The sequence below is a fragment of the Mauremys reevesii genome, linkage group 25 (assembly GCF_016161935.1).
Source record: "Mauremys reevesii isolate NIE-2019 linkage group 25, ASM1616193v1, whole genome shotgun sequence".
NCBI lineage: Eukaryota > Metazoa > Chordata > Testudines > Geoemydidae > Mauremys > Mauremys reevesii.
The window spans coordinates 9440795-9468566 of record NC_052647.1 but is presented as its reverse complement, the minus strand read 5'-3'; the positions used below and the strand labels follow the sequence as shown (position 1 = coordinate 9468566).

At 51.7% G+C, this 27772-nt stretch overlaps 1 protein-coding gene across 1 annotated transcript; it reads left to right on the top strand.

Moving 5' to 3' along the window:
• Window positions 1–713: 713 nt before the first annotated feature.
• On the top strand, window positions 714–7458 carry LOC120390855. The gene is made up of 3 exons (XM_039513783.1): window positions 714–961; window positions 2310–2340; window positions 4646–7458. The coding sequence occupies exons 1-3, from the start codon at window positions 746–748 to the stop codon at window positions 5125–5127; spliced, it is 729 nt and encodes a 242-aa protein (XP_039369717.1). The 5' UTR covers window positions 714–745; the 3' UTR covers window positions 5128–7458.
• The last annotated feature ends 20314 nt before the right edge of the window (window positions 7459–27772 follow it).

Here is a 27772-nt window from a genome sequence, read left to right as displayed (position 1 = left end):
CCTCCCATGCCATCTCACAATCCCCTTTGCCCATCTCCCTTCCCTTGCCATCTCACGCTGCCCTTTGCCCAGCCGCTTTCCCTACCACAGGGGTAGGCAGCCTATGGCGCGGGTGCCGAAGGCGGCACGCGAGCTGATGTTCAGTGGCACTCACGCTGCCCAGGTCCTGGCCACCGACCCGGGGGGGGGGGGGTCTGCCTTTTAATTTAATTTTAAATGAAGCTTCTTAAACCTTTTAAAAACCTTATTTACTGTACACACAGCCATAGTTCAGTTCTATATTATCGACTTATTAGAAAGAGACCTCCTAAAAACGTCGCAATGTGTGACCGGCACGGGAGACCTTAAATCGGAGTGAATAAATGAAGACGCGGCACAGCGCCGCTGAAGGGTTGCCGACCCCCCCGCCCCCCCATCTCAGTCTTTTCTTTCTTTCACCCTGACACCTCCTCTCTCGCGTCTCCCGTCTTTCTTTCACACTCGTCAATTCTCTCGCCCTCATCCCTTTTCTGTCTCCGGCTCCGCTCCCCCCGGCTCCCCATGATGAGCGGGTTTCTTTCCCCGCAGCTCTTTCCTTTCCTGGCCCCGGTGCTGTCAGTGGAAATTCTCAGCCGCGCTCCCGCTTCCCTCGGCGCCTCCCTCCCGGGTCCGCCCCGCGCCTATAAAGCCCCGGGCGCCGGGCGCCGCTGGCTCATTTCTGCCCCGGACCTCAGCCCCAGCTCGGAGGGAGCAGCCGCCTGCCCCCATGACAGCTCCAGAGCGCAGCCAGGACCCCGAGAGCCTCCTCCCCGCCGGCTCCCGACGCGCCTGCCCCTGTCGGAGCCTGGACTGGTGCCTGCTGCTGGGGCTGTGCGCCCTGGGCGCAGCGCTGCTGGCGTTCGCCTTGGTCTCGGCCTGGAGGGTCCTGCCCCGGCCGCTGGAGACCCCGGAGCCTACCCTAGCCTCGCCCAGAATGAGAAAGGTAAAGGGGGCGGCGGGGAGGCGTCTGTCCAGCCCATGGTCCCCTGTCTGTCTGCCCCAGCGACCGGGGCCCCCTTCTGTCTCCCTGCCCACAGGGCAGGGGTCTGTGTGTCCGGCTAGGGCAGTCCCCCCTCCCCTCCTGCCTGTCTGTTCCTGGCAGCCTGGGGATCTGTCTCTCTGGGGAGAGGAGGGTCTGTCTGTCTGGCCCCTGTGTGTGTGGAGATAGTGGGGTAGGGTCTCTCCCCTTGGCTAGCTGTCTGTCTCCCAGCCCTGTGGGGTCCCCCCTCCCACTTTCCATACCAGACCTTCGCGGACCCCTCTCCAACACTTCAGGTGTAAATACCCACGTGCACAGATTGTTTGGACAGCCATTGCTTAACCTCCTCACGAGCGAGGAGCTGTACGCTGAGGAAGGGTGGCCTAGGGGGTAGGGTGCTGGCCTGGGCCGTGGGAGACCTGCGTTGAATTCCCAGCTCTGCCACAGACTGTCTGTGTGACCCTGAGCAAGTCACTTCATCTCCCTGCCTCAGTTTCCCCACTCTTCTTTGTCACAGGAGTACTGGGCAGTGTTCAGATGCTACAGGTGAGGGAGGAGGACGGTGTGAGGTAGCTGATTCTTAATTTTCGGGCACAGTGGGTGATTTAGGGATGTGACACTTTAAGCCCTAAATCATCTGTCAGCTGCCAGTAGTTGCTTGGGGTTTTGTCACAGATCCTGCCAGCTAAGCAGGACTGGGAGCGGAGGTGCTGGAACACTTTGTATAGTGGGTGATGCTGAGAGCCACTGACCCAAACTGTAACCCCTGTATGTAATGGAAACCTCTTCAAGCTAGGAGCAGCACCCCTAGTTCCATCACCTATGACTGGGACTCCATTTAACCCAGGGATCGACTTGCCACCTTGGGGCCCAATTTCTAGAGGTGCTGGGTACTTGCGACACAAACCGAAGTCAACAGCGGCTGCAGGCATAACTTGAAAACCAGGCCTGGGACGTCACAGGCAAACATCAGCCCCGAAACCCCAGTGTCCGCCTTTGCAAAATGTCACTCTGTGTGACCGGCAGGCCGCTGGAAAGTCCTTTGCATTCCCAGCTGACAGCGTCTCGGCTCTCGAGTTCTGCATCTCAACTTCCCCAAAAATTTGCATGCGCCCGGGTCCTGCCTTTGAGTCTACATCCGTCGGGCCTAATTTATATTATCTAGTTGGTGCTGCCATATGCGCTAAGGTGTCTGGAGTGGGGAGGGGGGGAATAGTATCTTGTCTGATCCTTGCGGGAAACAGCTAGTCTCTGAGCATTGTCAAGTGCATCTTTTTTTTGTAAAACAGCCCCTCTCTCTTCCTCTTTTCAGGAGGCTGGTGCTCAGATGATGCCCACAAGCAGTGAGTATTTTACAGTTACTTGACATTAATGGCTCCTGTTTTCCCTTTCCTGAAGGGGGAAAAATGGGAGTTTGGGGGACCTAAATTCTGTTGAGGCTCTGGGATGGGAGACTGATACGCTGTTTGCTTCGCTGACATACACAAACCAATGTATCTGCTGTCGCCTGCGGCAGGCTGGATAATTCCCCATGCTCCACCCCCTCTGTCCATCAAAGGAGACTCTCAGACTCAGGCTGTTTGTACAGTAGGGAAATCTGTCTCTGTCACGCTGCAGATCTAAGCAGGTTTGAGCTGGACCGATGCTTAACATCCGACTAAGCCGGTGTTCATTTAATCAGGTTTCGGGTTTGCATCGGAAGAAGTGGGCTGTGTAGCCCACGGAAGCTTATGCTCAAATACATTTGTTGGTCTCTAAGGTGCCACAAGTCCTCCTGTTCTTCATTTAATCAGGGGTGCTCTAGCCTCTAAGCCAGAACCCCAGACCACATTACACTTTGGCTGCAATGCCAAACCGAATTGTTGTCTACTCCTGCTCCTTTCGGCAAACATCCCATACAGGGAGTAGGTTGCTACCTTCACTGTCTTGACTAAATTCACACTCTAGTTATATTCTGCTGACCTAAACCACAGACATACTTTCCGTTGGATAAGTGAGATCCCCCATTTGCTTCCTCTCTGAAACTGTCACAGGAGTATTGTGAAATGTTCAGACATGAAAGTGGTGGAGGAGAAAGGCGTGAGACAGATGATTGTTAAATTCAAGGGCACAATGGATGATTTAGGGATGTGACCTAAATCGCTCGTAAATCTGTTCTGCTCCACCCCAGAGGTGGCTGCATTTCCATGGGAGACATCAGTGATTCTGAAGTACACCTCTACCTCAGTATAACGCTGTCCTTGGGAGCCAAAAAATCTTACCGCGTTATAGGTGAAACCGTGTCATATCGAACTGGCTTTGCTCTGCCGGAGTGCGCAGCCCCACCCCGCCCCCGGAGCACTGCTTTACCGTGTTCTATCCAAATGTGTGTTATATCGGGTTGTGTTATATTGGGGTAGAGGTGTATAAAGCTGGTGGAGTCAAGCAGTGAGTGCTTTTGAGATCTCTCTGGGTGAAAGAGCCATAAAACAGATGGTGAGGTGGGGCTGATTTGGTATTTCGCCTAATCACTAGAACGCTGGGGTTCTCCAGCCTCCTGACTTGGACAAAGGCATCGTTACAAAGCTGTGTGGATATATTTCCCAGCCTCCAAAGAGTGAATTGTGGGTATTTCTCTCCCAGCAGTGATTGATTGATGCTGTATATTTCCAGGGCCACCTAGAGGATTCAGAGGGTCTGGGGGAAAGCAATTTTGGGAGCCCCTTCCATAAAAAAAGTTGCAATACTATAGAATACTATATTCTCGTGAGGGCCCCTGCGGGGCCTGGGGCAAATTGCCCCACTTGCCCCCCCTCTGGGCAGCCCTGTATATTTCATGAGCACCTCACCACTCCTAGAGTCAATGAGAGTTGTCTTGGTTACACATGCTTGGGAGAATCCAATAGGGTGTCTAGAAATGGGGCGCTGTGACCTAAAGACTCCGTTAAGGCAGAGCATAAAGAGAAGGCCGTGAAGATAGAAATCTAAGCTGTGTTGCCAGCAGCGGACCCTAGAGAGTGCTTCAGCTCTGAATACGTTGTTCATGGGTCACGCGAACAGAGTCCAGGCCACTAGATTGACGTGAGTCGTGTTGGCGTATTCTGCAGCATGTGACCTTCTCCTGCCTATGGGAGCAGGAAGGAAATGGTTTCACTGCTTGCAAAATTAAAACCAGATGCGGAGAAGTCGTAAGGCAGCAGTCCCAGTGTGAGGGAATGCCTGAAAAGCCCCCTGGCTCGGACCCATGAGCTCGTACTGGGGCTGGATCGCCAGTAGACATAGCACAGGGCTCTGCGGTAGGATGGCACCATCCTGCAGGGAGAAATCCCTGAGCTGAGGATTGGGGTGAGGACGTGTTGTCTAGTGGTTAGACAACCCCTGCCGCTAAAGGAGAATCTCTCATTAGCTCTTGTCAGGGCAGAGCCGGACACACGGTTGAGCAGTTAAGACTCCATCCAGGAGAGGTCACTGTGGTGCATGCGTTGACTAGCCAGGTCACTAGTAGACTCCCATACTTTGCAGGCCCCAGCTCTTCTATCGCCCTTTTCATCAGTGCTTTGCAAAGGGCGTGATCATTCTCCCCATTTCGCAGCTGGGGAAACTGAGTCTTTATCCCCGTCTCTTCAAAGATGACTAACATGCCTTCCCTCTTCTACCCTGTTTCTGCAGCTGTAATCAAGGACAGAGTAATGGAGTTCGATCATCTCCAGGGTATTGATGGAGTGATTTTAAACTCCCACTTCAACTACAACGACATTTCGCACGCGCTGGAGGTGAAGGTCGGCGGCCTCTATTTTATCTACGCCCAGCTTGCCGTCAAATGCATTGCTGATAAGTCATCTTGCAATAAGTCGCAAACAGTCAAACTGATCATCTGGGCTCTGGACTCTGGACTCTGTTCGCGTGAGCTGTCCAGGGGCACCCACAGCCCTGTTCTGACCATCTCCCTGCGCTTGTCCACCAATTCGGAAGAGACCCTGTCCAAGTTCTCGGCGGTTCTGCGGCCTCTGAAAAAAGGCGACTCACTCTGTGTGAAGATGGACACTAATAACACAGACATCGAGAACTGGCAGCTGGACCAAACCGACAAAAAAGACAACTTCTTTGGCCTCTTTAAGCTACCTAGTTCTGCTGAGTCAGTGGACCAGTAGGCGGGAGCAAGGACCTTAGCGGTGGGAGTGGCAGTCAGTATATCGCCTTCGGTTCTCTCGGACTCTCTGCTAGAGGTTGTGGAGGGTAGATTCCACCTAGCAAAATTCCCAGGGTAACAACCAACAGCAGACACTGGGAAAACACGGTGTGTTGCTAGCTCTGGCATGGCACCGTCGCTTTGAGTGGCGACAGCTGGTTTCCATTCGAAGCAGGCCTGAAAGGGAAGGAACACGCTGTGAGGCGCGCTCGCCACACCGAAGAACCGGCGTGGGTCTGGTTTTAGCGATCAGTGATATTTATTATGATGTGTTTCTTTAGCATTCTGTAATTTATTGTAAGCAACTGGGAGATTGAATGAACGGTGCTGCTTTTTTTTTTATTTGTGTGTGGGGGTTGCTTTAAATGTTGACATGGACAGATATATTTCCATTGGGGCACACAGCAACCTTAATACTGATGTAGTAATTCCCGTGACGGTCAGCATTATGATTATCCGATCATTGCTGCACGTGGTATTATGCCATCCCTTTGGTCTTATGGTGCTAGTGTATGGTGCTGATCAGTATGGTTTAGCCATTGCCCACTGCTGGCTGGCATTGTAACTGCTCAGTCATGTGTCATAGGCCCTATATTGCTGAAAGCTACTGGAGATTCTCTTTTAGTAGAAGTAGATTGAAGCCCTAAGAGGCGACAGATTTGTTACAAGAGGGTGTTTGCCTATTTTGCATTCTGTGATTATGTATCTTAAAGTAGAGAGTGTCAGCATCTGTGTGGCCCCTCCCCCACCCCAAATTAACTACTAAAAATACACCTATGAAAATGCATCTGTTTGAAACTTAATTGGAAAGAGTCCGTTTAGAATTTAAGCAGCCTTCTGCCATGCTCCTAAAATTGGGTCTTATTCACTAGCACAGTGTCTCGTCAATTTCCATTTCCTGGTTGTGGTGTTAGCTCAGGGTGGAAATTGACTAGCTGGTTTCCACTGTACAATCTGAGTGACGTGTAAACAGCGTAAATGGGATTATTAAAAAATGCATTTAATCCCTAATAGTCACTTGGTCGGGGGTCGCAACAGCTTTCACAGGAGGCTTCTTGAGTTATTTAAGAAGATTGTGATTATTTTTAAAGCAATTTAGAGATGCTTAAATTAGCAGATACAACAGTTGCCAGGTTTCATGACTTTATCATGAGTCTTAGGATATTTAGTCCTTTTCTTAAAGCCCCAGGCTCTGGTGTCATGTGAATGCATCAACTCTCAGGAATCATTTTAACAAAAATCAATCCTAGCTCTAGTTTGTGGAGAAATGCTGGAAAAAAGTGGCCCCCTGAAGTGCAAAATCCAGAAAGCAAAAGAAATCCCAATTTTATTTATATCCTTTTAAAATCTCCTGATCTTTTTTCAGCCAAGCTCACGATTTTTGTGCAGCCTGACTTGTGATATTTTGAATGCTTGGGACTGGTAACCCCTGCACAGAGAACTACAATCATGCCAATAACTTCACTTGAAACGGCACTTATCAAAGGCTCGGGTCTATCACTGCAATAGCATTACTCAGAGTAAGATACTATTCTGCACGCAGAAAGTGAGCAGTGCTGGCTCCTAAGTTATTGGGGCCCTGATCTTTTTATTAAAGGAGATGAGACTGCAGCTCACCTTGACTTCAGCTGGAGTTGGAGGGACTTTGCACTTCTGGAATAAAGACTTCCATAGCTCAATGCTGTTCTCTTGCACTCATGCTCTTCAGAACCCCTTAGGTAAAGCAACAGTGGTTCCAGACCTGTGTGTTTTTAATACATTGTCTGTGAAAGTTTGTCTGACATTCAGATATATGCATTTTCTTCCTCCATACTGGGGTATATTTAATATATGACTATACAGTTTAAGTATTTATTAGCAATACATTTTTATTTCCAGCCAGTGGATTAACCCACAAGAACTAAGGTAAACTCAGTCATGAGTGAGTTTAGAGGAGTAGTTTCTTAACCTTTTCCATCCTTTACAAAAAGCATCTAGAGATTCCCTTTCCTCTCATCTTAAAAAGTGTGAAAAGGTGTAACCCCATAGGCAGAGAACCTCTGATTTTAGGACACTTGTTCTCTGGTGGCTGGAAATAACTTGTTCTCATTTATTTAAATAAGGCCTGTACCATGTGCATGGGAACAGCTAAGACTCAGGTGTATTATTGTCATATATGCTCTAACTTGTTTTGTAAAAACACTTCTGGAATATATATACTATATATTTAGTATGCACTTTAAATTGCTTATTTATTTTGATACAGCAGTTAAAATGGACGTGTCCATCAATAATAAACTATTTATACTCAAGAGTCCGCATGAGCGTGCACTGTATTTTATAATCTAGTTTCTTTGATCCTTTTGGGCCCAACCCTCCAGTCGTACTGTTGGAAGGAGGAATGTGAGTTGAGGCAGATCAGAATCTGCTTTTCTGTGTTAATTATCCGGCAGGTGTTTCCGTCCTTTGGAAAAAGCCGCACTGTCTAACCCAGCCTTTCTCCGCTATCCCCCCAGTGGTCGGTCAAAATTCAGTTTGGCCTTAGATCGAAAGAACTATAAGTCCAGTAATGAATAGCTCTGGATTGGTCTGGGGAGATGGAGCCTATGCGGCTTTGTAAGTTTGTCACATGGCCAAAACTTTTACAGGTACCTTTGCTTCTACATCTCCAGGCAGATGGATCTTGAGCCTAAGGCTTAAGAAGTGACCTCAGTTGGAGAGGTGGGTGCTGACCATTTAGACACCAAGGGCCTGATTTTCACAGTTGGCTGCTAAATTCAGTGCCTGATGCTGACAATGTTGGTCTCCGCCATCCCATGGTGAGTGACAGAGCTAACTCCCATAGGAATCCTTTGCTCTGCCCTCTTCCACTCACCCTCAGAATTGTTCTTGTTATCTTGGTGCAAATCGGAGCAACTTCATTGCATTCTGTGGAGTCGCTCCACAGCTGCCCTGGGGTAAAAGAGAGCAGAATCTGCCCCATGGCTACTTCTCCCAACCTTCTGGAGGTTTTTTCCTACGGTAAAACTTGAGCGACATTCCAGAGTTGTGGTCGTCTTATGGTCCATCCATAGGAAGATACCCAACAGCTGATCGGGAGGGAGGGGGAGGCGCTGATCGGTGGGGCTGCCGGTGGGAGGCGCTGGGACCAGGGGTGGGGGAGATGATGGGGGGCTGCTGACGTATTACTGTGGCTCTTTGGCAATGTACATTGGTAAATTCTGGCTCCTTCTCAGGCTCAGGTTGGCCACCCCTGGGCTAAGGCCTTTGGCGAGGCAGCCATAAGCCGGTCACATCCTCAAATTCCAAACTAGTCCCATTGAGATAAGGTGGTGTTGGGCTGTTAGGAATACAATCCTGTCCTGATAATGCCGGTCACCACCAGATAAAGGCGGTTAAAGAAAACTTAGTTTGATAGCATCCTGTCTGGCAAGAACTCACTTCTCAGTAGTTGTGGTTGTGAAACCCTCAGTTCTGTATGTTTTATCTTTATTTGGGCAAAATCTGTTAGTCTTTCAGGTGCCACCGGACTCCTCTTTTGTGGATACAGACTAACACAGCTCCCCCCGCCCCCCCCCTCCCCAATACTTGGCACTTTTCTCTTGTTAAGCTGTCTGGTTCTCTAATTGTTTCTGTCTGCTGTATAATGAATCTTGCTAGGTGTAAGTTAATTAGGGTAGTGGGATATAATTGGTTAGAGAAGTATGTTACAATCTATTAGGACTGGTTAGATAGATTTCAGTAGAATGATTGGTGAAGGTGTAGCTGAGAATATCACTATATAAATTAGGGGCAATCAGGAAGTAAGTTGGGATTCGAAAATAAGGAAAAAGGAACTTGGATTTAAGCTGCTGGAAGTTCACCCCGATAAACATTGAATTGTTTGCGCCTTTGGACTTCGGGGATTGTTGCGAGAAGGAGCAGGGACGTGGGAGGGTGAAGGAAGAGGCCCTCTAACACTGCTTTGAACCGTTCCCGAGTGGCGACACATGACCGATGTCTCCCCTCACCTGGCCCTCAAGCTTGGAACTGGCTCCTCATGGTACATCACGGCCTGACGCACTTGGCACCTCAGCTCAAGGGTGTGACATCAGGCCCCCCAGCCTACCCATCGCAGGGGAGCTCCCTGCACAGCAGGGAGGAGACGGAGACAGGCGCTGCGGTCATGGCCCCAGATGCTCATATCCTTCCACCCTCTCTGGTGGAAACTGACGTGAGCTCAAGGCCAGAGGCATCTCTCTCTCTGTCTCTGCGTCAGCGCCACCTCCTCGCTCCCTCCTAAACAATAACAAGGGAAGTCTACACAACAACCCACACAAAGCTAACCACATCCCTAGCGGTGACAATGTGAGCGCCAACTCGCCCCTGGTTTTAATCCTTTCCTTCCCTGTGCGATTAATGATCTCGGGGCCTAAGTGTCAGGTTCGGCTGTAAGACTCCTGGCTTCACTTGCTTGGGCGTGGCGCTGCCCAACCCTGTGCCTCAGTTTCCCTAGCTGTTGCATAGGGAGAACAATCCGTCCCCTTGTTCAGACTGTAAGCTCTTTGTTTCTTGCTATGTGTCTGTACAGTGCCTGGCATGTTGGGGATCTTGTTTTTGCTAGGGCACTCGAAGTGCTGCTGTGATGCAAGGATTGGTGGCAGAGGGGGCACACCCTGAAAGGTTTAGCATCTCTTCCCCTGAAGTGCCAGGATGAGTGGGAGTCCAGTTCCCAGCAGGCCATTGCAGTGCAATGGTTCTGTGGGAACAATGCTGCCCACACGTGATGGCGCCAGAGTGACATGCAACCTACTACTGCTGCTGACTCTTTAGAGGGGAATTCTGCTTTAACTTACGTGGTGGTGGCTTGGGGGTTTGGATCAGGCTTGTAATTGTGCTTCCCCGTAAAAGTGATTTAATATCCGCGTGTTGGGAACTCTGCAGGAGCACGAGCTGCGTGCAGAGCTCCCAGCTACTCCAGTTCTGTCCCCTCCCAGCAGGGGGTGCTATAGGGATGGGCCTGGCTGGGTGCTGTAGTGTGGAAGCAAAAGTGCTGGGTGTGAGGGAAGCCACTCTGTGCCTCAGTTTCCCCACATATAAAAGGGACAATGCCAACTCTCTTGCGAGGGTTGCATGACATTAACTTTTTCTCATCTGGCTCTGGCAAAGCTCTAAATCCCATGAGCTGGAAGGGGCGGGACTCAACCCCCGCCTCCCCCCCGCCCACCTTTGACAGCAACGCTTCCCAATTGCACAACGCTTTCCTGTCTTCCTGGGCCGGAGCTGGCAGCCGATGTGGTCTGAGGCCTATGGGCCTGGCAGACGCCTTTGTTCCATTCCGCTCCGCACAGCATCTACCGCCCTGGGCAGATCAGGGAACAGGCTGGGGATGTAGAGCCGATTGCATCACGCCACGTTGCTAATAAAATCAAGGCTCTCGGGGCAAAAAAATCATATCCTGTTGGCTCAGCCAGTTAGAGACCAGGAAAGGAGGCGAATGGGTCAGAAATGGTTCAAATGGCTCATTTTTAAAAAGTGGGGGGGTTTTTTGTTAAAAAAAGTCTGGCATTTCCCCCTCACTTTTTGTGTGTGTGTGTGGGGGTGGGGGGGAAATCTGAAATTGCAAAAAAAAATTAGCCTTTTAATAGTTTTTTCTTTCCTTTCCCCCTTGTGGTTTCCTTCCCCTTTCACATCTTATTTTTATCTCTCTTTTGACTTTTTTCCTCAAATCCCATTTTTCTTGCTGAAAAACCAAATGTTAATTTGAAGATCTCATTAAAAAAAAAAAACTTCCAAGGGGGGTGGAGCAGAATAGAAAATGGAAGCAGCAAACAAAACAAAACAAAACAAAACACCCCCCCCCTCACAACCGGATCAATTTTAAACTCCACTAAATGAACATTTGGAGATTTTTTCATTCCCCCCCAGTTGTTTTTCTCTTTTCAATGAGTTGTTTTTTTTTTGCGAGGGGGGCAGCATGTGGGGGAATTGAACTCTCCCCCTCTGTGTTTCCAGGCTGGATGGTAATTCTGGATAAATACGGGAGGTGATCAATACACACGAAACATCTGATGCGGCTGAGAAATGAAGCGGCGACGTCAGTCATTCTGCTGCTGGTCCAACGGGGCAGCACTGAGGTGGGAGGGGGGGTTTTCCCTTGTGGGTGGACTCCAAGGCGTGCTACGCTGAGTAGGTCTCATCCCAGCCGCAGTCAGTTTCCCAGGGCGCAGTGCGGAGGCTGTAAGATGCAAGAGCAGAAGTGGAGAAACTGAGTCCTCTCTGCAAGCAACTGGGACTGGAGGAGCTGGGAGCTCCCCCAACAGCCAGGGCTCCTGCCCCTTCCCTATAGCGCCCCCTGCTGGGAGAGGCTGGGCAGGAGGATCCAGCCACTCGACCTCTTGTTGTGGTCTCAGGGAGATGGAGTTGGAATCCTGGTGGCACCTCACCACATCCACCGGACCTATTTCCTGGGGCGATAGACCACAGCATGGAGCTGATTCACTGACAACTCATCCGCTTGCCCTAACTCACTCGCCCTCAGAGCTGTGGGCTAGAACCCAAGAATCCTGGTTGCCACTTCCCTTCCTCTGACCCTTAGCCCAGATCTCATCCCCAGCACCTTCTAATAGAACCCAGGAGTCCTGACTTCTCCTGGTCCAGTGCTCTACCAAACCAGATCGTAAACCAGAACCACATTCCCCCGGCCAGAACCCAGGAGTCCCACCTCCCTGCTTGACTCACTAGATCCCACGCCCCTTCCAGAGCTGGGTCTAGAACCCAGCAGCCCTGAAGTCCCAGCCCCCCAACACATGTTACGCCATTAGCCAAGGCCCCTGCCCCCTGGCTAGCCCTGTGGAAATGTGGTCCCCGCCTCATATGATCTAAGCAAATATATTTGGTTCCCAGAGCTCTTCCTGTCGAAGCTGCTCACTAGGGACTGGAGATGCAATCCCTGGGCTGGTTCACCCCCCACCGCCCCCATCGGGTCTGCTCCCGCAGATCAGGGCTAATGAGTTTCTGTAAGAGGCTGGCAGCATAACAAGCCTGAGAATGATGAGAACCAGGTGGCGAGACGCTGGGGAAGCAGGGCTGCTGGCTGAGCTGTCGCTGTGATTCGCACTAGCTAATTGCAGTTCTCACCCTGCCCTTGGTTTGACCCAGATCCACAAAGGGCCCTAGGTGCCCAAGGCCCTCCGTGTGGGGGTTCCTGTCCCCCCAACACACACTTGAACGAGCGAAAGGATTTCTGAGAACAGGATTTCTGAGCTACGTGACATTTGGGGGGATGCCTCAGTTTCCCCTGTTGAAGCTGTTCCATTGTGGATCTAATTCAAATACCCCCTGGAGCAGGGCGGGTGGGGTGGCCCCTGGTCTCCCACCTGAGTGCTCAAACCACCAGTCTAGAGAGTCATTCTCAGTCTCCTCTCTGTGACCCAATGGCTCTTTAATGATTTAAGCCAGTGGTTCCCAAAGTGGGGGTCCCCCGTGGGTTATGCAGGGGTCCGTCCCTTGAGCCAGGGCCGGAATGTGCCAGAACAGTGTTCCGGCACTTCTGATGCATGGCAGATGCTCTTTTGTTCTCAGACGGCACCGTGACCTTGCACACACTGAGTGTGAGAGGTCTCACTGGCGGGGGCCTTCTCTGGCTGGCGGGGGCATTCTGGCAGTACCAGGACTGAAAGTCAGTCAGATGCCAAAGGGATCCTGGGTAGCAAAAAGTTTGGGACCCGCTAGTGAATGAAATGCGTCGACCCCGAGGCGCTGACTTTCTAACGGGCCAGGTGAGGTCATGCATTTCGTCTCACATCTGGCTGGCTGAGGCTGTTGTCACTCTGTAGCACAGGGCGAGGGGTTGGGAAGCACCTCTCTTGCTCACACAGTCTAATTAAGCTCACACCGGTTCCCTCCCACAGCTGGAGATAGAACACAGGAGTCCTGACTACCAGGCCCCTGCGCTAACCACTAGACCCCCACCAGCCCCTCTGCTCTAACCACTAGACCCAACTCTCCTCCCACAGCTGGGGACAGAACCCAGGAGTCCTGACTCCCAGCACCCCCTGCTCTACCCACTACAATCATTCCCTCCTTACCAGTTTTGCTAAATCTCATATTTTCCCCCTCCCCACCCCATCCGCCCTTAGCCCCTGTCCGTGTTTCAAACCCGCCGCTTGCTCCAGCAAACCTGGCCGGCAGCGAGCCAGGCAGGAAGCGCGTGAAGCTCTGGTTCTGATGGTACCGCCCAAGGTTCGGCTGAGGCGGCTGCATGGGAGAAGAAGCTGTTCTCGGAAGGTAAGGGGGGGAGTAGGAAAGAGGGGGTGGGGAGAGGGGATTTTGGGTGAAAAATAGCACGAGCAAAATTCCATCCTCGGACCTGGCCCCCGCGGGGGCTGCGGTCGGGATTCTCAGAACGGAGCAGACCGGGGGCTTTTGGCACCCGGGTCATGCTTATCTCTGCCCATCAGGATGCATCTCAGGTGCATGCTGCTGGGCCCTGGCCTATTTAGAGACAGAGGAAGCTGAGGTCAGAGCTGGTTGGGGCCCTGAGCTTGGGTGGGGAGTTTACGTGCCGGAAAATATAAACAAACAATCAACAACTTGCATGCCCTGCACCTTGCTGTTAACACACCCAGCAGTGCTAGGGCCTTACCCCTGCTTTAGCTATGGGGAAACTGAGGTCCAGAGCCACACGCCCAGGGAGGCAGCAGGGGCATTAGGAATCAACCCTACAGCTCCAAAGAGACGAGTGAGCTGAGCACCCCACCCACTGTACCATCCTTCCCCTCTGCTGCACCAGCCCTGCTCAGTAGGTAACCAGAAGGCATTGAGACCAGTATGTAACAGCCCCCAGGCATCCTGGTTTAGTTGAGGATTGGCCCTGCTTTGAGCAGGGGGTTGGACTAGATACCTCCTGAGGTCCCTTCCAACTCTGCTATTCTATGATTAAGCCTTCGCAGCCTGGTACTGCTTCTCTTCCTTGTTGCTGAGATCCCAGGGTGGCACAGGCAGCTGGCATTGCAGCCAGCGCCGGGCCCAGCCTCAGCGCCGTCCAGCTGAGGAGCGCAGAGTACTGAAAAGAAAGCCCAAACCTGCCTCTCCCCCACAGGGTGGGTATTATCGCTCCAGTGTTACAGAGTGGGAAACTGAGGCACACAGCCAGGAAGGGACTTGCCTTAGTGAATCCCTGGCAGAGCAAGGAATAGAACCCAGGAGTCCTGACCCAACACCACCCTTCGTCTAGCCCACTAGACCCCACTCCTCTCCCAGAGCTGGGAGCAGAGCTATGGAGGGCAGACTCCCAGTCCCCGCTTTTCTGACCATTAGACAGGGCCGGCTCCAGGCACCAGCAAAGGAAGCAGGTGCTTGGGGCGGCCAATGGAAAGGGGCGGCACGTCCGGGTCTTTGGTGGCAATTCGGCGGCGGGTCCCTCACTCTCCCTCAGAGGGAAGAACGTGTTGCCGAATTGCCGCTGAAGAATGAAGTGGCGCGGTAGAGCTGCCGCCGATCGCGGCTTTATCTTTTTTTTTTTCTTCACCGCTTGAGGCGGCAAAAAAGCTGAAGCCGGCCCTGTCTACCCCACTCCCCTTCCAGAGTACAACCAGGTCCCTCTTTGTCAAGTTTGTGAAGGGACTGCTCAATGCAACACAAAATAAATCCATGCACAGGAACTGCAGGCTGGGAACTTGCTGCTTTGTTGAACCACATAGCAGCAGCGTGGGTGTGGTGGGGGGACCACCCTCTAACTAAACAGGAACAAAGGGAGGGGTGGAGCATGGTGCTAACCATAATACTGTGGGTCACCCAGTTAACCCCTGGATGATCACTTTACTGGTGCAAGGCACGGCCCTCCCCAGTGGGATTCTAGGTATACACTTAATGCAGCTTGTTTACTGATGCTCTAGGCGCCAGTCCTGGGACAGAGGTGGGCGCAAACTGTGCTCAGGCCAATCTGAGATTTCAGCCCAAGCACCAATGCCTGATCCCCATGAAGTTATCCAGCATGGACTCTAGGGAAGAAGATTTAAGGCCTGGGCTACACAATGATTTTGTACCCATATAAGTATATTACGGTAGCACCTAGGAGCCCGACTGATGGACCAGGACCCCATTGTGCTGGGCGCTGTATGTTATTATTAGGTGTATTACGGTAGCACCTCGGAGCTCAGTCTCATAGACGTATAAACTTTAAGGCCAGAAGGGACCATCACGATCTTCTAGTCTGACCCCTGTGGACAGCACAGGCCACGGACCCTCATCCACCCATTCCTCTAGTAGGCTCCTAACCTCTGGCTGGGTTAATGACTCCCTGAACTCTTGATGTGAAGACTTCAAGTTACAGAGCAGCCACCATTTGCACTAGTTCAAACCAGCAAGGGACCCGTGTCCCATGCTGCAGAGGAAGGTGAAACCTCCCCAGGCTCTCTGCCAATCTGGGGGGGAAAGTCCTGCCTCACCCAAAATGGGATGATCATTTGGCCCCTGAGCATGTGGGTGAGACCCACCAGGCAGACACCCGGGAAAGAATCCTGTGGAGTAACTCAGAGCCCTCCCTCCCGAATGCCATTGGAGGTGACCTCATCAGATCATCCCTGCGAGCTCAGTCGTGAAGCCAGTTCGGTTTGTTACACTCGCCGTGGGAGGCTGGTCCACTCCTCTGATGGTTAGAAACCTTTGCCTAATTTCAGGCCTAGATAACTTCCCCCTGGTGTTCATCCGTCTGACTTATTTATACAGAGCAATCAGAGCTCCTCTCGGCCTTGGTTTGGTTAAACAAGCCAAGCGCCTTAAGTTTCCTTTCGTCAGGTAGCTTCTCCATTCCCCTCATCAGCCTGGCAGCCCTTCTCTTCACCTGGTCCAGTTTGAATTCATCTGCCTTAAACATGGGAGCAGGACCCCCTTGTGTGCACATTATTTATTAGGTGTATTATGGTAGTGCCTAGGAGACCCAGTCATGGAGCACCACCTCCTTGTGCTGGGTGCTGTACACTATTAGGTGTATTACGGTAGCACCTGAGAGGCCCACCTCCTCACTGAGCTGTCTCTATACAAACACCGATTAATAATCCCTAGCTCTTATCATCGTTAGCTCTCAAAGTGCTTTACCAAGGAGACCAGTATCATTATCCCTATTTTACAGATGGGGAAACTGAGGCACGGGGAGGGAAAATGACCTGCCTAAGGCCACCTATCAGGTCAGGGGCTGAGCAGGGAAGAAAACCCGGGTCTCCTGAGTCCCCATCCAGAGCCCTACCCATAAGGCTGTGCTGCGAAAGAGGTAGGGATATGATTTGTTTACTGCTATGGTAGAACAAGACCCAATGGCTGGACGTTGAAGCCAGATAAATTCCAGTTAAAACAAGGCACATTTTTACAGTGCACGTGATTAACCAGTGGAACAAACTGCCAAGGGAAATGGGGGATTTTCTATCGCTGGAGATCTTCAGATCAAGACTCCGTCCCTTTCTAGAAGATGCATTAGCCAAATATACAAGTTACTGGGCTCAGCCCAGTGGGGCTGGGTGTACTTCTCTGGCCCATTACACCGGATACCAGCTCGGATGATCTAACGGTCCCTTCTGGCCTTGAAATCGATGGATCTATCCAAACCCCCTAGTATGGCTGGAGATAAACTGCTCTAAAGGTATTTCATATCCCGTCCCATATAGGAATAAACTATACTGGGTACAAGCACCTTTACACTGATATAACTGTGTCACACTATGTTGGGGCGGGTTGTATCTGTAACCATAGTCTGCTGTAGTTAAAGAGACACAACTTTTGCATACAGACAAGTGCTTTGAGATCTACTGATGAAAAGCACTAGATAACCACTAGATCGTAATTAATAATAACCTAATAATAATAATAATTGTTATTATTAAGGCCAAGAGCAAACTCCCCAGCTGTCTGGCGGATCAGACCAATGGTCCACCTTGCCCCGTATCCAAGAGTGACCTTGCAAGAAGCCCCCCCTAGTGGTCACGGGTGGGTCACCTGCCCCTAATATCTCCCACTCCTGACTGCAGCATTTGCGCCCTGCTAGGCACACTGTGTTAGCATGGAGCATGTCGCAAACCCTGTGGGCTTTAGATCCTTCCCTTTGATCATTTTGCTCCAAAGAGGAAGGGGTTTCCTACATCAGCCTCCCCTCTCTAGCAGCCTGGCTTGGAATCCTGTCCGGGGTCACAGAGAAAAGTTTTGTGGCTACTTCCTAAGTTGTAAGGGGATGTCGTAAAAGTGGTGCTTAGCTGGGCCAGATTCAGGACAATTGGCTGCCTCTGTTCAAGAGCAGGCCAGGGCTGGGACAGCAGGGGCAGAGCTGAGAAATCCCCCTGTGCCAAGCACAGCAGGCCACTCACTGATGGCTTTTTCGCTTTAACTATGGAACAGGAGCGCCCTCTGCTGGAGCTGAGGCCCAGCTGCAAGTGATCCTGACAGCTCTGCAGAAGGGAGATAAGGTGGGTGAGGTAATAGCTTTGACTGGACCAACTGCTGTTGGCGAGAGAGACAAGCTTTCAAGCCACATAGAGCTCTTCTTCCGGTCTGAAGTCACATGATGGGTGCATTAAGCCCTAGGTGATCCTAAACTGCTGTTGTGTGGCTGTATAAACAGCTGCTGCACTCCACCTCAGAGCCAGCTGCATCTCAGCATCAGATGAGGTATCCTTGTATAAACAGCCTCCATGCCACACCCCAGAGGTGGCTGCACCTCAGCACCAGGTGAGGGATTCCTGTATAAACAGCCGCTGTGCCTCACCTGGGAGGCAGCTGCATCTCAGCACTGGGAGAAGGAGCCATGGATAAACAGCTGTCACACCCCATCTCAGAGGCAGCTGCATCTCAGGGACAGATAAGGGAATCCCCATACAAACACCCCGGCTACCGCTGCAATTCTGTGCTGGGCAAGGGATTCCTGTATAAATAGCTGCTGCACCTCACCCCAGAGGTGGTTGCATCTCAGTGCCAAGTGAATCACAATGGCATCAAGTGGCAGAGAGTTCCACAGATTAACATTCCATTGTGTAAAAAAGCATTTTCTGTGATTCATTTCAAATGTGCCACCTTTCCATTTTATTAGTTCCCTGCTTGTTCTTACACCATCAGAAATTGTACACAGGAGCAGCTTTCTCTGTACCATCCATTATTTTAGTACTTAAAGAGAAGGATCCCTATATACAGCCCATGCTCCTCACTCTAGAAGTGGCAGCATTTCAGTGTCGGCCAATGGATCCCTGTATAAAACAGCCCCCAGATCCCAGCCCAGAGGTGGCTGCATCTTAGCACAGGGCAACAGATCCCTATCTAAATGCCTACTGCCTGCCTCCTACCCCCTTAATTTTAAAGAAGCATTTGTCTCTATTCCATCCACTATTTTATACCACTCCAGCAATTCAAGGCAAAAGTCTCCTCTCCACAGCTGATCAAAACATGCCAATTATTTTTTATGGGAAATTTGGGATGGGGACATTTTCTTTTTTCAATTTCCCGCTCATTTAAAAAAAAATTCGATGAAAAAAACAAACACGAACCCTGAAAAAATTCCATTTTTTAAAAACAAAGTTATTAAAAATGGCCAGTTTTCAGTAAAAAAAAAAAAGGTTTTCAACCCCCAGACCATTTTTAAACAACCCCCCCACCCCAGATTTTCAGGATTCCTCCATTACATTTTTTCTCATCAAAATATGGACAAAAAGCTGTGTCAAAAACGTGGGCAATTTTGCAGAAAAATTAGGGAGAAATGTGCATTAAAAAGGGGGGGATGGTGTCAAAAATGAGGAAAAAAAATTAGGGTGAAAATTGCAAAATAAAGAAAAGAAAAGTTTTTTAATGAAAACCTTTTCACCAGCTCCCATCCCGCGTTGCCTGGTCCCGCTTACCCTACAGTGCCCTCTAGTGCCCCCAAAAGGTATGGCACTGACTCATTGCAGGTTGCTGTCATTGGCTATAGCGCCGACTAGTGTTCCGTGGTAGGTATTGCATCCATCTACTCGCTCTTATTGGGTCTGGGTGAGAACCGTGCTTTCAATAGGTTGGAACAACTTTGCAGACCGAAAGCTTTGCAGCTGAACCTTCCACTGTCAAACACCAAAGCTTTTTCCTTTTCCTAAACCAGAAGAAAAAGCCTGTGACTCACCTCAAGGCGAGACTCCGGCTGACCGCGCCCTCCCACCTCTTGCCTTTGAAATACAGGCCGGGCTGTGAAAGAGGAGGCCGTTGGCAGGGCAGGGGGAGGTGGGCTTTGAAGTGGCACCTCACAAGATCCCAGGCGCTAATTGCACAACTGTAAAAAATATTCATAGCTATAAGCCTGACTCATAGCTGGAGGGGGCTGTGTGCTACTTTCACTATTGCAAAGCACAGATTGCAAGCTCGGAAGCCTGCAGCGAGGAGACAGCACAAGCTAACAGATGCCTAGGATGGTGAGAATCTCTGAGCTGGGAGCACAATGGCCGCTAAATCCACCCCTGCAAACAGCCCCGGGGGGCGGGGGCGCTGCTTCTTGGTTACTCTGGTCCTGGGCTTGTGGAGGGTTAAGAAGGCTTTAAACTATCTTTGAGTTCCCTAGTTGTTATTTGTATTATTGTAGTGCCTAGGAGTGGCAGCCACGGACCAGAACACCCCATAGTGCTAGGAGCTGTACATTATTTATTCAGTGTATTACGGTAGCACCCATGCACTCTCATCACAGCCCAGGACCTCACTGTGCTAGGCACTGTATGTTATTTATTAGGTATATTATGGTAGCACCTTGGAGCCCCAGTCACGGCTCAGGACCCCTGTGTACAGACACAGTCCCTGCCCTCAGAGAGCTGACAATCTAACTATAAGGCAAGGGACAGATGGACACAAACAAGGACTCCCTGAGACTCTGTTGGCCCCTCTATTCTTTAGGCTGTGGCTGGTACTTGGTCAAAGTTAGAGCAGCCTCAGGGCTGCCCTAACTCATGCTCATCACTCTCCACAACGGCCTCCTATGAGAAGCAGAGAAAAGCCATGCCCCTGAGTCCTCCCCTCCACCAGCTCAGCACCACCCAGGGAGGCAGCATTGTCTGGGAGGTGGCTCTACCCATGTCCTTTATAGAGCCTTAATGCCACTTATGCCCTTAGGATCCCTTAAGCAAGGGGGGCTGTGCCAAGTGCCACTGAGTCCCTGGCAATGACACCACAGGTGCTGAATTTTATTTTTCCTGGTGGGCGCTTCACCCCCTGCTCTGTTCTGAGGCCCCACCCCCCACTCCACCCCTTACCCTGAGGCCCACCCTCACTCCGCCTCCTCCCACCCCTGCTCCTCCTCCTTCCCCGAGGGGCCCCCCTGTCTGCCGCTTGCTGCTCTCCCTGAGCACCTCCTGCCAGCTGCCAAACAGCTGATCGGTGCCCCCACCGAACAGCTGTGGCTGGTGTGTGCTGAGCACCCACTATTTTTTTCCCGAGGGTGTTTGAGCCCTGGAGCAGCCACAGAGTCGGCGCCTATGAAAGACCCCCCTGCCCCCTTCCTGCACATTTAAATCTCCAGGGTTGTACACAGCTTAAAAACGACTTTGGCGTCTAAACTTGAAACCTGGGGAGGAGCAACTGTGTTGATCCCTCCCAAGGCAGGCGAGTACCCGGATCTGAGCGGAATTCACACACCGGGATGTGCGGGAGGAGAGACTTAATGTATGGCAGGGTAAATCAGCAGGGCCCTTTGGCACCCTCTAGTGGCAGTGCTGCTCATGGATGATGAGCTGTAGACTCGCATGCGTTCATACTCAGAGCTCCTGGGTTCAATCCCACTCCTGACAGCCACTGTGTTACATTAAATAAAGCCAGGGATTTCAATAGGAACTCCGCTGTGGAATCACCACAGCTTGAGTTCCACCGTTGTCTCCCTTGTTACCACACAGTGGCTGAATGAGGTACTGCCGGCAAATGCATCAAGAGGGCCACAGCACGTTGCAAGCTTCTGTCGAGGATACGGCGTGAAGAGGGAGATGATCGTGTCTTTTTCTTGCTTTTCGGGGGGGCCCATGTCCCAGTTGTACCTCTGAAAATCCCCCCCCCCAGGCAGCTTAGAGTGGCAGGTGAATAGTGAGACGGATGAACAAATGGATGGCTAGGCTGATAGATGGCTAGAATGGATAGACAGCAAGAAGGCGAGATGGAGAAACAGGAAGACAGGCTGGTGGATGGATGGACAGACACACAGAGGTGGAAATGGGGCCCTGACAGAGCAGGGAAGGTACTTGGTGCTGGTGGAATATCTGCTACTTTGTTTTTTTTTTTCAACCTGGGGCAACCAGGGAGTTTCCTTGCAGGGAGAGAGGTGCCAGTCAGTCACTAAACTACCGGCAGACCGTGCTCAGAACTTCTCAGCGGCAGCCCAGCTCCTCCTTTTGCAAAAGACCCAGCTCCTGCCAAACAGGCGAAAGGGGAAGCTCTTAGAAGCACTGACCCTATAGCTAGGGCCCTACCAAATTCACAGCCATGAAAACGCGTCACGGACCGTGAAATCTGGTCTCCGCCCGTGAAATCTGTATAATGCAGAGGAAGAGCACACAAAAGACCTTTCACAGGGGAGACCAGCGTTTCTCAAACTGGGGGTCCTGCCCCAAAAGGGAGCTGCAGAGGGGTCGCAAGGTTATTTTAAGGGGGTTGCGGTATTGCCACCCTTACTTCTGCGCTGCCTTCAGAGCTGGGCGGCCAGAGAGCAGCGACTGGCAGCAGCACAGCATGCCATGCCATCCTTACTTCTGCGCTGCTGCTTTCAGAGCTGGGCGGCCGGAGAGTGGTGACGGATGACTGAGAGCCCAGCTCTGCAGGCAGCGGCGCAGACGTAATCGTGGCAATACCATACCGTGCCACTTCTGCGCTGCTGCTGGCAGGGCGCTGCCTTCAGAGCTGGACTCCCGGCCAGCAGCCACTGCTCTCCGGCCGCCCAGCTCTGAAGGCAGTGCCGCCGCCAGCAGCAGTGCCGTCCCTACCCATAGGCAAAGTACGCAGCTGCATAGGACACCAGGAAATTCCTACGTAGCTGCGTGCTGCTCCAGCCCCTGCTCTGCCCCAGCCCAGCCCCCACTCCACCCCTTCCCCAAAGCCCCCGCCCCTGCTCCACCCCAGCCCTGCCCCCACTCTCCTAGGGTCGGGCCTGCACTCATCGCCGGCGGTGGGAAGTGCAGTGATCCGGAACTGCTTGGTGCCACCGGTGAGTGTTGGGGGGAGGTTCCCCCACTGCCCCCCAAGCCAGCCCCCACCACTGCAGAGGCCTGCCCCCCCCTCCGTGGAGGAGGGGGCTGCATAGGGCCCCAGAATGGCTAGGGATGGCCCTGTGCAGAAATAAGGGTAGCAGTATCACAACCCCCCCACAATAACCTTGTGACCCCTCCCCCAACTCCTTCTTGGGTCAGGACCCCCTACAATTACAACACCCTGAAATTTCAGATTTAATTAGCTGAAATAATGAAATTTACGATTGTTTAAATCCTATGACCTTGAAATGGACCATGAATTTGGTAGGGCCCTTACCTAGAGCACACGCAGGTGAGCTGTTCTCATTCCTTTCCAGTAGAGGGCAGCGGTTTACCCCCACCCCCACCCAGCCCACTACCCCAGGCCTAAATCCCTCCAGCAGGGGGCAGCAAGGACACGGACACACGTATACACACAGCTGGTTTCCGACGCAGTGTCTGGCAGGCTGGGCCCATGTGCCTTCCCCTTGCAACACAGCATCCTCACGGGTACGTAGGCATCTAAGGCCCGTGGGCCTTGGGGCCTCACCCCAGGGACCTGGCCTCGGGGACACCCCCCCCCCCCCACACGGGAGCCATCAGCAGAAGGAAGATTCCACCCGTCAGGGAGCGTCTGAAATCTCCACGGCCGCCTGGTTTCTCTTGCCCTCATCTAGCCGCTTTCCCTTTGAAGAGAGTAAACTTCCTGTTTAGAGCATTTCTACTCGGAAACCCGGCTCCCCTCCCCCACCCACGCCCCAGCACAGATAAGAGCAGCCCCAGCAGGCTGTTTCCAAGCACAGCGGCCCGATATCATCGCAGCCGCGGGGCTGTATACTCCCTCCTCCACCCCCAGCCCCAGCCCCCGGGGGCCGTGGCCCCAAAAGGCCCCTGCTCTGTCAATTTCCCCCCTCCTCCAGAAATTTGCTAGCAGCAGAGGCGGGGGCTGGAAACTGATTTCAAGTACCAGGGGGGAAAGCCTGCCGTTCCCTGCCTCACAGCAGGCCCCGCGCTGCACCGGGAACTGGGGGAATCCAGGGCCCCGTGCAGCATGGCAGGGAATAGGGGAATCAGGACACCCGTGTCCTCTTCCCAGCTGTGGGAGGGCAGTGGGGCTGGTGGTCAGAGAAGGAGGGGCTGGGAGCCAGGACTCTGGGGTTCTGTCCCTGGCTCAAGAAGGGGAGTGGGGTCTAGAGGTGGGGGGGAGAGGGTCTGAGAGTCAGGACACCTGGGTTCTATCCCAGGCTCTGGGAGGGAGTGCTGTCTAGTGGTTAGTTTGGGGTGGGAGTTGGTTTATATGCCACTGAAATGTATCTGCTTCTGGGGCGGGGGGGTTGGTGTGACAGCTGTCCAGCAGCCACACAACAATACTGCACAGGGATTGTGCACCCAGGGGCTGAAATGCAGCTGCCTCTGGGGTGGGGCGTAGCAGCTGTAGGACGGCCCCTGGCAATGCAGCACCCCTGTTTAAGACAGGAACTGAAGAGGACTCAGGGGGAACCGTAGTATGACCAGGTGTGAACACAGGCAGGACGTCAGAGTTCACAGCCGTACGCTCTGGTAAAACCCCAGTGGAGCGTTAATGACCTGAGCGCCTGGGACCTGGGCTCTCTCTCTCTTTCTCTTGCCCCTTATCTTGAAGATCCATCTTCCCCTTCTCGCTTCAGCAGCAGCTCGAGAGCTCCACAAACAGCCAGGAGGCAGCGCGATCAGCGAGGCCCACCTCCATCGCGGGCACGGCCGAGATAAGGGATTCGCAGAATCACCCACAGCCCATGGTTCTGCTGCTGCTGCCGGCAAACCCTCCGGTGCCTAAAGTAGGTCGAGGCAGCCACAGGCCATCGAGGTTGCAGCGAGAGCCTGAGTGCAGCAGAACAAGAAGCACAAAAGCCCCATGAACAATGGAGAAGCCGCGGGAGTCTGCCTGGCACCACGCTGACCCTTGGCATCAGCTCAGGGCCGGATTTAGGGACAGGCGACCCTGGGCACTGGGCCCCCTAAAAGCAAGAGCAAGACATTGGTCTTTTCCTCTTTGCTCCCGGTCGTGCCCTATCCTCGACAGACGCTTGCAACGTGCTATGGCATTTGCCTGCAGTACCACATTCAGCCACTAGCAGTCGCTGTGTGGTGGCTGTGTGGTAACAAGAGAGACAAAGTGGAACGCGAGCTGGGTGGCTGCTTTGGTTAGTAAATGCCCCCTCCTCGAGGAGGACTCTGGGATTCCACCACCAAGCACGTGTTGAAGTCCCTGGTTTTATCTGATGGAACACGGTGGCCGGGCTTGGGGGGTCCCGGGTTTTGGGGGTGCTGTTTTTGTTGTTTACAGATTCTTGCATGCAAATGTATCGTCTTCTACGACCGGGATAAATCGTGCCGCAACGGTGTGAAAGGGGCTCCCAAGGCAGTAAAAGATAAAGGATTCAAAAGTTCAACAAATGGAAAGGATGTGGGGGGGGCGGGGCCAAAGACACTCGTCTCCTGGGGCACCATTGGTCTAGGGCCGGCCTTGCGTCAGCTTTTCGATGGCTGGCGTTGAGACCCGTGACAGCACGGTTGCAAGACCCCCCTCTATTGTCCCCTCTCAGGAGCCCCAGCTTCCCCCCACCTTGCTCCTTCCCTTCCCTTCCCGGCTCACCCTCGGGGGATGGGTCTATCCCACTTCCAAGCCGCTCCCAGGAGTCGCTGTGGTTTCGGCAACAGCAGGCGAGGGCCTGGCATGCTCCCAGCTGCGACGTGTGAAGCCAGTTGTTGCGATTGCCATGTGTACGCAGCAAAACACCCAGCGCCTTACCTCTTTTCACTGGCCACCGGCGAGGCAGTAGAAAAACTGGCCAGGCTGGGCAAAAACCAGCCAGTGGCAACCCAAGCCCACCCCCAGCCCAGCATGCTCAAGTAGTGCAGGTTTCACCATATGTGGCATGTTATACTAGTGCCAGGATTTACGCTGCCAGCTTCTGCACACAGATATCACAGCTCCCCTGGGAGATAGACCAGGTTGTCTACAGGTCACGGAAGGGGAAACTAAGGCACAGAGAGGGGAAGTCCAAGGTCACACAGTGAGTAAAGAACCCAGGCGTCCTGATTCCCAGCCCCCCCTGCTCTAACCACTATACCCCACTCCCCTCCCTTCCCAGTGCTGGGGATAGTCACCAGGTCCCTGACTCCCAGCCCATCACCCAGCGGACCATGCTGCCACTCAAAGATCTCAGCTGCTGAGAGTCATTCTCTACACAAACAAGAGCCATCTTGCTTTGATTAATTTTCTTTCTTCCCACTTGCGGGCTCTGAATTTTGCCATTTCATTGTTATAAATATCCCGCCTGTAGGTGCCCGCTCCCCCCCAGGGCCTGTGGGTTTGCAGCGCTGAGTAACCCGGCGCTGTTTCTTTTACTGTAACGCTAGTTCCCCGATGCTTATCACACCCACAGCCACCCAAACTCTTCTTTCAAGTCGGTTTCATTTCCCAGGGCAGCGCCTGTTGCTTTGGCACAGAGATTCAGCTGTCGGTGGGGAGGGGAGAGCCGCCCCCACCCTGCACCACCCCCTCGGGTTGGATTGGTTCCCGAGCTGATGTGCATCTCTTAATGCTGAATCCTCTTTAGACAGGGGCTTCCCCTTCTAGTCTGTAGCCAGCAGCATCGAGCATCTTGAATGCAAATCCACGCCTCAGTAGAGTAATAGATCCTAAAGCTGGATCATCTAATCTCACCTTCTGCATGATATAGGTCAGAGCATTGGTTTCCATTTTCTACCTAGGTGACATCAGTGGTCCCAATAACCATTGAAACAAGTGCCCAATGGGAGCCCAATTGAGTTCTGAAAGAACTCAAATGTGAAGTTGCGGAACTATTAACTAAGGTTTGTAACCTGTCCTTTAAATCGGCTTCGGTACCCAATGACTGGAAGTTAGCTAATGTAACACCAATATTTAAAAAGGGCTCTAGGGGTGATCCCGGCAATTACAGACCGGTAAGTCTAACGTCAGTACCGGGCAAATTAGTTGAAACAATAGTAAAGAATAAAATTGTCAGACACATAGAAAAACATAAACTCTTGAGCAATAGTCAACATGGTTTCTGTAAAGGGAAATCATGTCTTACTAATCTATTAGAGTTCTTTGAAGGGGTCAACAAACATGTGGACAAGGGGGATCCAGTGGACATAGTGTACTTAGATTTCAGAAAGCCTTTGACAAGGTCCTCACCAAAGGCTCTTATGTAAATTAAGCTGTCATGGGATAAAAGGAAAGGTCCTTTCATGGATTGAGAACTGGTTAAAGGACAGGGAACAAAGGGTAGGAATTAATGGTAAATTCTCAGAATGGAGAGGGGTAACTAGTGGTGTTCCCCAAGGGTCAGTCCTAGGACCAATCCTATTCAATTTATTCATAAATGATCTGGAGAAAGGGGTAAACAGTGAGGTGGCAAAGTTTGCAGATGATACTAAACTACTCAAGATAGTTAAGACCAAAGCAGACTGTGAAGAACTTCAAAAAGATCTCACAAAACTAAGTGATTGGGCAACAAAATGGCAAATGAAATTGAATGTGGATAAATGTAAAGTAATGCACATTGGAAAAAATAACCCCAACTATACATACAACATGATGGGGGCTAATTTAGCTACAACGAGTCAGGAAAAGATCTTGGAGTTATCGTGGATAGTTCTCTGAAGATGTCACGCAGTGTGCAGAGGCGGTCAAAAAGCAAACAGGATGTTAGGAATCATTAAAAAGGGGATAGAGAATAAGACTGAGAATATATTATTGCCCTTATATAAATCCATGGTACGCCCACATCTCGAATACTGTGTACAGATGTGGTCTCCTCACCTCAAAAAAGATATTCTAGCACTAGAAAAGGTTCAGAAAAGAGCAACTAAAATGATTAGGGGTTTAGAGAGGGTCCCATATGAGGAAAGATTAAAGAGGCTAGGACTCTTCAGCTTGGAAAAGAGAAGACTAAGGGGGGACATGATAGAGGTATATAAAATCATGAGTGATGTTGAGAAAGTGGATAAGGAAAAGTTATTTACTTATTCCCATAATACAAGAACTAGGGGTCACCAAATGAAATTAATAGGCAGCAGGTTTAAAACAAATAAAAGGAAGTTCTTCTTCACGCAGTGCACAGTCAACTTGTGGAACTCCTTACCTGAGGAGGTTGTGAAGGCTAGGACTATAACAATGTTTAAAAGGGGACTGGATAAATTCATGGTGGCTAAGTCCATAAATGGCTATTAGCCAGGATGGGTAAGAATGGTGTCCCTAGCCTCTGTTCGTCAGAGGATGGAGATGGATGGCAGGAGAGAGATCACTTGATCATTGCCTGTTAGGTTCACTCCCTCAGGGGCACCTGGCATTGGCCACTGTCGGTAGACAGATACTGGGCTAGATGGACCTTTGGTCTGACCCGGTATGGCCTTTCTTATGTTCTTATGTTCAGGACA

Excerpts from the sequence above, each read along its gene's own strand:
- LOC120390855 (XM_039513783.1), top strand. The coding sequence starts at position 746 with ATGACAGCTCCAGAGCGCAGCCAGGACCCCGAGAGCCTCCTCCCCGCC. Across the intron at positions 962-2,309 it reads CCTCGCCCAGAATGAGAAAG|GAGGCTGGTGCTCAGATGAT; the intron begins GTAAAGGGGGCG and ends TCCTCTTTTCAG. Across the intron at positions 2,341-4,645 it reads TCAGATGATGCCCACAAGCA|CTGTAATCAAGGACAGAGTA; the intron begins GTGAGTATTTTA and ends CTGTTTCTGCAG.